At 40.9% G+C, this 11974-nt stretch overlaps 2 protein-coding genes across 2 annotated transcripts in view; one reads left to right on the top strand and one right to left on the bottom strand.

The window, feature by feature from the left end:
* slc12a2 (solute carrier family 12 member 2) overlaps positions 1-9204 on the top strand; it is a 64955-nt gene extending 55751 nt beyond the window's left edge. Inside the window, exons 24-27 of the mRNA XM_017434017.3 lie at positions 682-768; positions 2470-2605; positions 2834-2901; positions 4579-9204. Coding sequence (XP_017289506.1) covers positions 682-768; positions 2470-2605; positions 2834-2901; positions 4579-4714 — 427 coding nt within the window. The 3' untranslated portion in view covers positions 4715-9204. The remainder of the gene's footprint in view (positions 1-681; positions 769-2469; positions 2606-2833; positions 2902-4578) is intronic.
* Positions 9205-10881: 1677 nt separating this feature from the next.
* Positions 10882-11974, bottom strand: part of minar2 (membrane integral NOTCH2 associated receptor 2) — a 5210-nt gene continuing 4117 nt past the window's right edge. The window contains exons 2-3 of the mRNA XM_017434016.3: positions 11583-11831; positions 10882-11375 (exon numbers count right to left, since the gene is read on the bottom strand). Coding sequence (XP_017289505.1) covers positions 11175-11375; positions 11583-11831 — 450 coding nt within the window. The 3' untranslated portion in view covers positions 10882-11174. The remainder of the gene's footprint in view (positions 11376-11582; positions 11832-11974) is intronic.

Raw genomic sequence — 11974 nt, forward strand, 5'->3', positions numbered from 1 at the left:
TTCCCATTAATTACTTTTGAATAAACCTTTCTCTTGTTACAGTGTTATTGGTTAGTTGTTTCTAAATTCAAATAGATGTAGAATCTTTGAATGACTCTCTCTAACCTTCAAACTCGCTGAACTTCTTGTGTCGATCGACGTCTTGTGGGAGAAAAACATGCAGTGTTGCACAATGCTGCTCTTTGTTTACCTGTTAGTCCTTAACTAAATCTGTCTGCCTCTGCGCCGGTCGTGTACTGAAGGTTTAGGAGAACTTTTGGTCCAAACTGGTGACAGAAAGCAGCACGATCAGAACTTGGTTGCTTTCAGTGTAACATATGAACAGCTTAGCCCAAGCTTTATGTGATATTGGTGCCAGGGACACGGCCATAGCAGAAAAACATATACAGCTATTAAAAATATATATATATATATATATATATATATATATATATATATATCAACGATGGATGCCCAATACTCGGCTCCTTTGAAGTAAAGACTGAAGGAAATGACTCCTGTACACAACATTCCTCAGATGTTCCAGAAAACCCGGCGCTACCTGCTTTCACTGAGTTATTTAAAACGGTTTCCTTTCAGGATGACTCAGTGATCTTATCTCGACATGCTTCTTTTGCCTGTATTTTTCTCCTTCAGCTCACGGTTTTATTTGTTTTGTTTCTTTTTTGTCTTTTTGGGCAGGATGGCAACTCTGCTCAGCAAGTTCAGGATAGACTTTTCGGACATCACTGTGCTGGGAGACATCAACACCAAGCCTAAAAAGGAGCAGTAAGTCCTTTTTATTACGCATAAAAGAAATCTGATGAATCACGACTTCCCAGTTTATCCCAGGGTCAACATTCCCACCTGAACTCTGACCTCGTTTACACCTGATGCCTGATTTTTACCTGTAAATCTCCAAGCATTTATCTTCAACACAGGCAAACTTATTTCTATTCTTAATAAAACATGAAGGTAAAATCAGACATTTCAAATATAAGCTGTAGGTTTTACCTTCTTCTTTATGTTATAAACTTCTTTAAAGGTTAAGAAGTAAAAGGATGTGTGATAGATTTTTTTGTAGTAGTCAAACACTAAGTTTAGAGGGCTTTGTAAAAAACAAAAATCTTCATGCAATAGATCAGGTGGGTTCTCTGGAAGTGTTATGAACAGTTAATATCTTACCTGTTGCAGATGGCTCTTTAATTAGCTTCAGTTTGGAGAAATGGTTTAATCCTGACCGGATTGAGGAGCTAACCTCTAGTCCGAGTATTGTTGCTGTGAACCACTGTGACATTTAGAAGACGGGAGTTATTTTAAGACGGCAAAGTTTGTTTTGTAAATGGGTCCAATTGGACTTTATTTGTGTAAATAAGCAGACAACAACTCAAACCTCCAAGATTTTGCTGTTGATGATGCAAAAGCTGTTTTCTAAAACTCTAAACCACCATCAAAATTTGTAGTTATTCTGACAGAATTATTATATTCCTATAAGAGGCCCTACAGCTAGCTGCTGCTGCTATTTGCACGTGCAATTAACAGCAGGACTTTATGTAAATAACTGTAATGCAAAACTGACTGCAACATTAAAGTTTATTAAATTTGCGAGAACAGCCATTTTGATTGGAGCTGTTGAGCAGTCAGGGTTAAACTCTGTTTCTCCAAACTCAGGTCGTTTAAAGAGGTAAGATATTAATTATTCATAACCATTCCACAGAAGCCTTTACTTTAAAAGATCTGAACTATTACTTTAAGTCCGAATGGTTGACTGCTAGCCAACATATCAGCTGGTTGAGTTTAATGTTAGTATATCAACAGTTTAATCATTACTTCCTGTGAATGTTAATCTTTCACAGGAAGTAACATTTGAGTCTTTTTGACATGAAACCCGCAGGCAGGAAGTGATGATTGTGATTATTCACACTGACAGAGTGCTGTTTGAAAAGGAGTGAGTGGAAGTCATTACGGAAAGAAAACTGCTGAGCAAAAACGTAACATTGTTCCTGGAGCCTGAACCAGTTGTTGCCCCCCAGTTCTTTCATTCATGCTGTCCTCATGTTTGCATCCAGTGGAGCTGTGATTCAGTGTGACATGAGCGTCCCTGGGGTTTTTATTTGTTTACTGATAACTGCACTCTCTGCACCCTCTTTTAACTTGCAAAACTAAAGAAAGTCCGCTTAATACATTCAGTAAATGTCTAAACTTTGTCATGAGTTGGACACTAACAGAAGGGTGGGTTTTACAGACGAAAGCATGAATCACTGCTGCCCTCATGTGGTGGTTTTAGGTTTATTTATTTACAGACTGAATGAAGAAAGTGGCACTTTGGCACCGTTCCAGATCAGCTAATCTTCCACTTCAGTCAACACATGTGGGAAACCCTCTGGCGTTTTATCAGTGTCTAAACTTGTTACAGTTCTTTTCGTTTGAAGCGACCGAGCTGCAGCCGGGCGCGCCGTCTCATGCTGATGATGTCGTTTTGTCACACAGTGTGGCGGCCTTCGAGGAGATGGTCGAGCCATATCGGCTGAAGGAAGACAACATGGAGCTGGAGGCAGCCGAGAGGCTGAAAAACAGCGAACCGTGGAGGATCACAGACAACGAGCTGGAGCTGTACCGCGCCAAGGTCTGAGCTCTGCTGCTTTCTGCCAGTGATTCACTGCTACTCTGTGTCTCTGCGTGTCCTAATGTGGACACTAAAACACTGAAGTCAGCGCTCAGCAAAGACCTGTGGGACCTTGTCCCTCTGCAGACTTTGTAACAAAGAGAAGTCAGGGGAGAGACTAGTTATCTGGGTTTTTGTTACATGTCTGGAAAGCTGAAAGCTGAAAGTTTGAACTTGTTTGTTCCTCAGACCAGTCGCCAGATCAGACTCAATGAGCTGCTGAAGGAGCATTCAAGCACAGCCAACCTCATCGTCATGTAAGTTACTGTGTGGTGTGTGTGTCAAAGTTTCAATAACACTGTGAGGGGAAAACCCAATGTTGAGTTTTTACAAGTGTTTCAGGGTGAATTCTTCAGTAGGTGTCAGGACTGAATGTTAACATCGCTCAGTAAGTTGAGAAACATGAACCAGAAACTTGGCTTTTACTGCCCTGTAGTAGATTTTTCTTTTTCTTTTTGGTTTGATGTAAAGTAAGTTCAGCTTGTATACCCAAGCTGTCTCTAAATCCCTCTTACTCTGTTTATACATTAAACAAACATTACATAACATTACATAGCTATGATTACTAAAGGTGGTATTGATTAGTAGATTGTTGGCAAACTATTTATGAAAGAGTCTCCAATGTCTGAAGGGACTCGCAATTTTCTTGCTTAAAATTTGAGCTTTTTTATTTATTTATTTTTTAAATAGATGCAACAGGTTTTCTCCCAAAATGGTCAGAGTTATCGCTGGTGTCAAACACTTCTCAGTTCAGTTTCTGTGAATCGGGACAACTAAAAGCATATGATCATTACATCGAAGGGATCTGGAGGCACATAAGGCTGCAGGAGGTCAGACATATACAGGAGCCTGCTCATCCAGGGCCTTTTAGGTCAACAATAAAACTTTAAAATCAATTCTAAAATGAACAAGGAGCCAGAGAAGGGAAACGAGCACTGGGGAGATATAGTCACTCTGTTTTTGTTTTTTTTTTTGTTAATTATTATTAACTAAATAGATATTTGACATTTGAAAATTAACTCAGTCTTCCATGTCAACAATGCAATGCATCTTAAAATTGATTTTACCACCCACCACTGGTATAAAGTGGGCGGAGGTGGGCAACAAAATAATTAGCACAAAAAAAGGTAGTGATTTTCAAAATATTGGGTGTGCTAGATGCAGCTGCACGACTCCATGACCACTTTGTTGCAAACACTCAAAATTCACTGAGACTGCTACAGAAAAACCTTGTTGGCCTTTTAGTTCATACATTGGTTATAACTGGAGGCTGCGGTGGCTCGGTGAGCAGTGTTGCAGTCCTGTAATCCTGAGGCTGCAGGTTCAAGCCCAGGTTGCAGCAGGAAGGGCATCCGATGTAAAACAATTGTGAGTTTGCTCGCTGTGGAACGAAGAAGATTGATCATTACTGGAGCGCAGTCATGCATCAAACAGCTGCATGCCCAAAACTTCGACACTGGTTGAACTTCAGAACCTCTCAGAAAGTAGTTTGCTCCTCTGTGGGCTCATGTTAACATGTCAGAGTTGACTTCCTCTCCAGTTACATTTTATAAGCTTTCTGAGTTTTAGATCAGAGACACAGTTGGTCTCATCCAGAGAACATAATGTTGTCAGGCGGTCTCTCTTCCACCAGGACTTGTTTTCAGCTTGAGTTAATGCTGTTTACCATGTTGGCTCAACATGACTGAACACAAGGTTTCTTTAAGATGCATCACATGATGGAAACAGTATTTATAGTATTCTTTGAATAAATATATTTTTCTTTAAACACTTATCTTTGCCATGATAGCTGCCACAGCTATCAAAAAATGGCTCCAACTTTGTCCATTTTACAGATAATCCCCTGTATTTTGGTGTTAGCAGACAGTGACACATTCTGAATGCTAACAGATTGCACATGTTACAGATGTTTTCCTTTCTGTTCCTGCTTGCAGAAGCCTACCATTAGCCAGGAAGGGCGCGGTGTCCAGCGCCCTCTACATGGCCTGGCTGGAGGTGTTGTCCAAGGACCTGCCCCCCATCCTCCTGGTGCGCGGCAACCACCAGAGCGTCCTCACCTTCTACTCTTAAGCTCTTAGCACAGGGACGGAAACCCGTGTTTTTTTTAAAAGTCTCACATCCACACTGCTGCCTCTGGAAACAGAGCCCCTCACAAATCCCAGTTCCAATCCAAATTTCAAGGTGCACCACACACACTCCAGAGACTGTAGGAAGCAGCCACTGGTGTGCTGTCTATAAATCGGAAGGAAGTGAGATTGGTTGAAATGAAGAAGCTCTACGTGTGTTGGAGGAATGTCAGGGTTAGGGTGGGAGCTGACTGTAGGATTGCCCACTCAGCTCCTATTTTCTTTTTTTTTTTTTTTGTTTAATTCCAAAAGGTTTGAGCTTTTCTTTTGTAGCTCGAGTTTTTGTTTTTTTTTCTAGTTTTCTTAAATTAAATGGTCGTTTTTGTTCAAAATTGATTTCTCTCAGGCACCGGAGCAGGCGTAAACGATGTTAATTCTGTTGTTCTCATGACATGAAAATATCTTCTTCTTCTTTTTTCAGTCATTTGAACCAGTTGTCATGTTTGTTGAAGCAATAATCACCTTGAGTTTTTTGTTGTTGTTGTTGTTTTTCAAACATTGTAGAGAACCTTGCAGAATGCTTTGCAACACCTTCTAAAGCCTTACGGATGTGCCTTCTAGTTGGATCTGATGAAATGATTATAATGTCTAACTAGATTGATACTATTACCTATTATACTGGTGGATACGAATTCCTTTTATAGAGCTTTTATTGTCGGTTCTGTTTTAGTTGGATAATCTGGGAGTGGATGGCAGGAGTTTAATGAAGGGTGTCCACTTTGATTGCATGAACACTTTCTCTGTCACTTGTTGATATTTTACCCTAATCTGTGGGTTTGTTTCGGGTAATAGCTTTGTTTTTGTTTATTCACTTTTGGTCTTCCTTTATAAAGCTGTTGAATATTTCAGATAGCCTCAGTTACTCGACACAATTGACCTTTTTAGGCTCTGCGTCTGGAAAAGATTGTATGTAGATTTAACTAAAGCCGTCAGTGAAGATGTAAATGTAATGTTTCATTAGCCTTGTCAGGATGGAAAGGTTATTTCATGTAGCTGCTGATTTACTAAGTTAAGTGTTCCTTTTAGCAACTTTTCTGCCCACATGAACTGTTCTTCCCTTCCGCAGACACCCTCCAAGCTATCTAAAACCCTGCCTTAATGATACGAACGATTGTTTCCCGTTTTCGGAAGCCATACCGGCTGCGTGGTTGGTGGTTAAACGGAGATTGCCGAGCTACTGGCGTGTCCCAAGTTTCAGCGCACTTCGGCTGTATGCGCGACCGTTTTCTTGCCACCTTCGTTCTGTTCGCTTGCCTGCGCGACGCCGGTGTCAGTCGGCCGAGTCAGACTTGTTTGTCGCGTCCGCGGCAGCCCGAAGAGCCTAAGTTAGGTGTGAAAGTCCTCGCGGCTGAAGATTCGGACCGCGTCTCGGCTGAGGAGAAGATTTACCTCTATGCATATACGAGCATCATGCTGCGAAAATGTACAGTCCAGCTTTCCTGGCACCATTCCTTAGACATGTCACTCATTGGTCCGCAGCCTTTGTTAGGGTGTCATGGCTCCACAAAAAGCCATAAATAAACTTTTAGTCTTGTGTTAATAATAGGTCAAATGTATCGTTCTGGTCCAGAGTGAGAGTAGAACTTGGCAGTGTTGTCTTTTGTTTTTTTAGGGTTTTTTTTTTTTTGGAGTGGTAAAGTTACATTACCTCCAAAGGCGTGTACAGAATGAACGCACACAGCCGGAGACGCATTCACACCAATTGCTTATACAATCATTAAAGGCGGATAATAAACACATTGTTGCCGACACACTTCTGTGGTCTAACGTGAGGTAAACTTTGGTTCAGTCTGACCACAGACCTTCAGGTTGGCTTTAATCTCACCTGAACTAAAGTTCAGTTTAAGTGCATTACCCTAAAAATGAATAACTTCATCTTGATTGGCAGATCAGTGGATTTTGCTGCTGTTTATTATATATATGAAGTAGTGGGGCTGGTGATGGTGTGTTGTTTGGCTAGTCAGAAGAAAAGCTCTGTTATGGCTTCTGGGCATTATGATTTTAGATGAGAAACAGCTGCAAAACGGTTTAAAAAAAAAAGTTCCTTTTAGTCTTAACCTACTTTCCCCCCCCCCAGCAACAAGCAGGGTTCACTTCACTTCCATGTATTCTGTCCCGGATGGTATGCAACTTCTTCAGAATGTCTCTTTAGGTTAGCTGAATGTACTGTATCGTAATAACACTAGCGCTTCAAGTTAGCAGACGGTTTCTTTTTTGCTTTTTATTCTCCCCGTGGACTGCAATAAGCACAGGGCAGTGGACCGTGTGCCCGCTTCATTCACGCCCAAGGCCGTGTGAAAGTAAATGATCTCATGCTCACCATCGTGGTAACGGTAAACGCAAAGTACTTTTCAGGAATGTGAAAGCGTGTCGGAGGTGCCAACTGTAAATCCTTATCAAGGTTTGAAGAGAGACCCGGAGAAATTTACAGCACAAATGTCACGATTTCCTCCCAACTCTGCTCGTACTTGTAGGAAGCTCGTGGTACCATTTGCACCCACACGAGGTCAGACGTGTTGATCCTTCCAATGTGATAAGAAATACAGAGGACTGATATCCCTGATCTGTTTAGAGAAGGTAGTGTCTCACTGGGCTGCGACTGCTGGCGACAAATTGGCAAAACGGCAGCGGTGAGGCGGTCTCCAGAATGTCTCGAAACGCTCGCTGGAGTTCTCGATTTCTGAACAGGTTCAAAAACCATGTACGCCACACATTTTCTCTCAAAATAACAGTCGTGGGTGTCTCCAACCCAAATCAAGAGCACTGAAGCTGCACCTCGATAGCTGCATCGGCGCTCTCTGAGTGAAATCGTGTCCAGGTCTAAGAACTACGTCAGTGATCAATAATATTTATAAAAATAATCATTTCTAAAGTGCATTCTTATAGATTAGATCGTAAACATGGGGGTACAAGCCATAGGTGGAGGCGGGCAACAAAATATTGTGCACAACCCAGAATAATGGTGAACTCTGAAGCTCTCTACCCTCCAAAATCCCAGTGGACCCCAACCACTGCTGGCTGAAGCACATCAACATCTATTAGTGAATGAAACGAGGCAATAATGACCGCACAAACACCAGTTTTATTCACTTAGGACTACCGTTTTCTACTTTGATTACTTGGCGTTTCCTCAGTAAGGGCCCGAGCCCAGCTTTGGGAACCAGTGGCCTTAGAGTACAGTTTTGCAAGCGTTGCACACAAAAATAAGTTTGTGATTTTTCAAAACTTGGTGGCCCAACGTGCACCGCTGGCTGGTCGCCTGCAGGGGAAAGTTAGCCTTTTCCCCTGCAATTATGAGTCAACAAGCCTCCAACAGTCGCAGCCCAGTGACACTCCCTGCATCACGCGCGCCCTCCTCACAGGACACGCCGACTCGTGCTGCTGTGTTTAGCAACGTGTAAAACGTTAGATGCTTTGCTCTTTACCTGCTAAAGTTAATGTAACGAGTGTCCTAAAGCAAGTAAAGGACTTGACCCCTCTGTTCATTGTCATACTGTAAACCTTCTCTCTCCCTTCCTGTCACAGAACATCCAAATCACAAACACGGGTTATTCTATATTTGTAAATTAAAGAAAACTATATATAGCTCTATACAGCATACACACTTGTATATCTATCAGTCTGACTTGTAGGAAGTCTTTGTCTTTGTTGGAATAAATAAACTGAACATACTCCTAAGAACTCTTTACATCCAAGTAGTGTTTGTCTTCGTTGAGTTCCTTGTTTGTCTTTATGGACTGAGTCTAACCATCCCTGATCAAAAACTCACCTGTAAAATGTGTCAGAACCGAGGCATTAATGCTGCTTTTCTTTTCTTTTCTCTGTTTTGCCAAAACCCACTTTTCACCTCCTCATTCCAAACCTGTCCTCTGTCGAGCCATAGTGATGGACGGTCATTCTTAAAGCTGTAAAATAAAATAAATAAAAAGAACACTCTGGTTTCTAACTCTTAAGGAGGCTGAGCTCTTTTCCACATCGTAAACTAACATGTAAATAAACTTTATAGCCTAGGGGAGTGGATTAATTACGTCAGTTTTCAGTATGAAGAAAGATATTTATTTTAGCTCATAAATTGATGTGCTTTATTCTCTTAATATTTTGGTTTTGCTTGTAAGTTAATTTGCATGTTGATGTTTCTTCGGTCATTCTGTTGCCTTTTTTAATTTGAGCAGATTTGTTCTTTTCTTTCTTTCCGACACTATATTTTCTGTCTTTTCTACACCTTTTTTTGGGAGGGAAAGACACGAAGACGAGCAGTTTGAAGCAAATGTGAATGGAATCAATCCAGCTGGTTGAAACGGTGACGTTTTGATACACTGTACTGTTAACCGTTACAGAAATGCTTTTTTTCTAACATTTTAACAGTTATAATTACCAGTACTTTGTATATCTTTATTGCAATAAACAAATCAAATAAAATTTGTTGTTTTCAGATTGTTTGTGGCATTTTTTTTTTTATTGTTTGGTAACTGAATCATTTTGAGGATATTGCATCGAGTTTGAACTCTAGTTGTAAATTTGTTCATGTTTAAAATGAAAGGAAAAGCAAAGCCCACCATCTTTGATGCCAGGTTTTTAAACTAAAATCATCTCGTCTTCTAAAATTATGGTTTTAGCCTTTTTGGTCAGTCCTTTAACAATTTTATGCAAGATGGTGGGAATTGTAGCCTAATGTTGGAAAAAAACGTCTGCCATTCTTGTCAGCTGTGGTCGATTAGCTGTGGCAGCCATCTTGAATCTGGTTGACTCTAAAAGTCAGTTTTAGACGTTCTTTCAATAATTACTTTAGGATTTTCGTTAAAATCCGTTCAATGGTTCATGAAATATTTTGTTAACAGACCAACACATGTGGGTCAGTACATTATCACCCATCTTTCATGATGTGGTTGAAAAAGCCCTGAATAAACCTAAACAATATGGCCTCTGCAGCTGATTCAATGAATGACCCTGAAAACAACATAGTTTTCCTGAAGCTTTTTTAAAAACTTGGAGAAGTTCCAAAAATCACTTTATATGTGTAACTAAAAGATATTTTAATCTTAAACTGCTTCTTTTTCTGCCCACACACCGCCTCAGACATCCTCACCTATGAATGAGCACACGGGGGGCGTGTCATGTGGAGCCGACATCCGGATTAGTGGATGAGATATAAACATATTTTTTTTCTTTGTTTCACTACGAAGCATAAATGCTCCATTACAAACAAAAACAGATCCAGATTTTATAAAAGTTATAAAAATGTACCAAAACGTGTTCCTTTATAATACCTACTGTCACATCCCAGACTTTAGTTGGAATGAAGGTAAAATAAATGCACAGTTAGGTGAAGTCGGCCATCTTTCTGTCTCCAAGTACACAATACATAATGTAAAGTTTTAGTTGTCCCATCAGAATCCTTTTGGTGGGAGATTTCACTCAAATATCTGTACAGTGCTTCTTAAGAGAAAGACGTTTTCTTGTGAGGCGTTTTTGCAACTTTTCAGTTTCCGTTATTTTTGCGCACTTTGTTTGCTGTTGATAAGCAGAGCCTTGGAAAAACTCTTCCACGTGTTCTCACGTTAGAACCACTAACTTCAGAGGACTTTATGTGACAAACCAACACAAAGTGGGGCGTAGCTGAAGTGAAAGGAACTTTCTGAAAAGTGTGGCGCTCATTTGTGTTCAGCCTCCTTCAGTCTAAGATCCAGGGCTACCAGTTGCCTTCAGGAGTCACAGAGCCCATCTGTGTCTAATCTAATCTCAGTATATAAACAGCTGTTCTGTGAAGGCCTCAGAGGTTCGTTACCAAACATTAGTGATCAAATGGCATCATGAAGGCCAAGAAAGACACAAGACAGGTCAGGGAGAAAGTTGTTGAGTAGTTTAAAACATGATTTGGGTATAAAACAACATCCCAAGCTCTGAAAACCTCACAGAGCTCTGTTCAATCCATCACCTGAAAAAGGCATGAGTCCAAGGAGCAGGCGGGAGGCCCACGGTAACTCTGCAGAGACCCACAGCTCAGGTGGGACAGTCTGTCCACAGGGCAACTATCTGTCGTGCTCCACAAATCTGGCTTCTATAGAAGAGTGGCAAGAAGAGAGCCCGTTGCTGAAACAAATCTGTAAAAAGTTCTGTTTGCAGTTTGTTACAAGCCATGCAGGAGACAGCGACCAGCTGCTCAGATGAAACCAAAACTGGAACTTTTTGGCCTAAATGCAAACACGGTGGTAGCAGCATCATGCTGTGGAGAGGCTTTTCTTCAGCAGGGACAACGAAGCTGATCAGAGTCAATGGGAGGATGGAGGGAGCTAAATACAGGACAATTCTAGAAAAAAAACACCTGTCCACGTGTCTACTTTGCTGATTCCTGCAGTTCCCTTTAAAGAGATGACATTATGATATATTGCATGGCGATGTCCACATCAGTTTTTATTTTGTAGAACCATAATAGGCACAATAATAACTATAAGAACTGAGCAAAAAAGCAAAGCGATTAAAGAAAGAATTTTGCAAAGTCGTTTCCTCTTCTGCTCTGCTTCTTTTCTTTTAAGTAACGAGTCGAACCCTGGTGTGTAAAGGTCTTCGAGCCAAAAGTCCAGATCTTTTGGAGTTTTCTCTTCCTCCTGAAAAAGAAAAAAGAAAACTAGCATAAACTCACTGTTTGTTGTGATCTCTGGTTTTAAACACTTACATTCAAATGAATATAATTGTAATACTTCTAATATAATTTGTGTTGCTGATGGAGACTGAAGAGATCAAAAACACACCATTTATGGACAAAAGCTTGATCACACGTTCAAGAAACTGTAACCGCTCACTGTTCACCTAACCTTTAGATATTCTGCCAAGTTGCCGTGGATCGTTTGTGTGTCGTATTCTTTGATGGTCCAGGAGGGCTTGAATTTCTCGTTGTCCCCGGCGTCCACTGGTCTTATGTCCATGTACAGGGGGTTTCTCCTTATGTTGGACTTCAGAGTGACTGGAGTAATGTGCTTCTCCAGGTATCTGTCCACAAACACCACAGGGCTGCCTTCTGAGGATGGAGGGTTTCTGTGTTCAGGTCTTCCCATTTCGTCCCTCTGTGGAAACAGAGTTCATTCAGGCTTTAACTTTATCTGTAAACACAGATGGTACATTTAAAAAGCAGAATTTAATAAATCTGAATTCAAATGTTTTCTTTGACTGTGTGTGTGTGTGTGTGTGTGGGGGGGGGGGGGGGGGG

Source organism: Kryptolebias marmoratus, linkage group LG14 (genome assembly GCF_001649575.2).
Source record: "Kryptolebias marmoratus isolate JLee-2015 linkage group LG14, ASM164957v2, whole genome shotgun sequence".
NCBI lineage: Eukaryota > Metazoa > Chordata > Actinopteri > Cyprinodontiformes > Rivulidae > Kryptolebias > Kryptolebias marmoratus.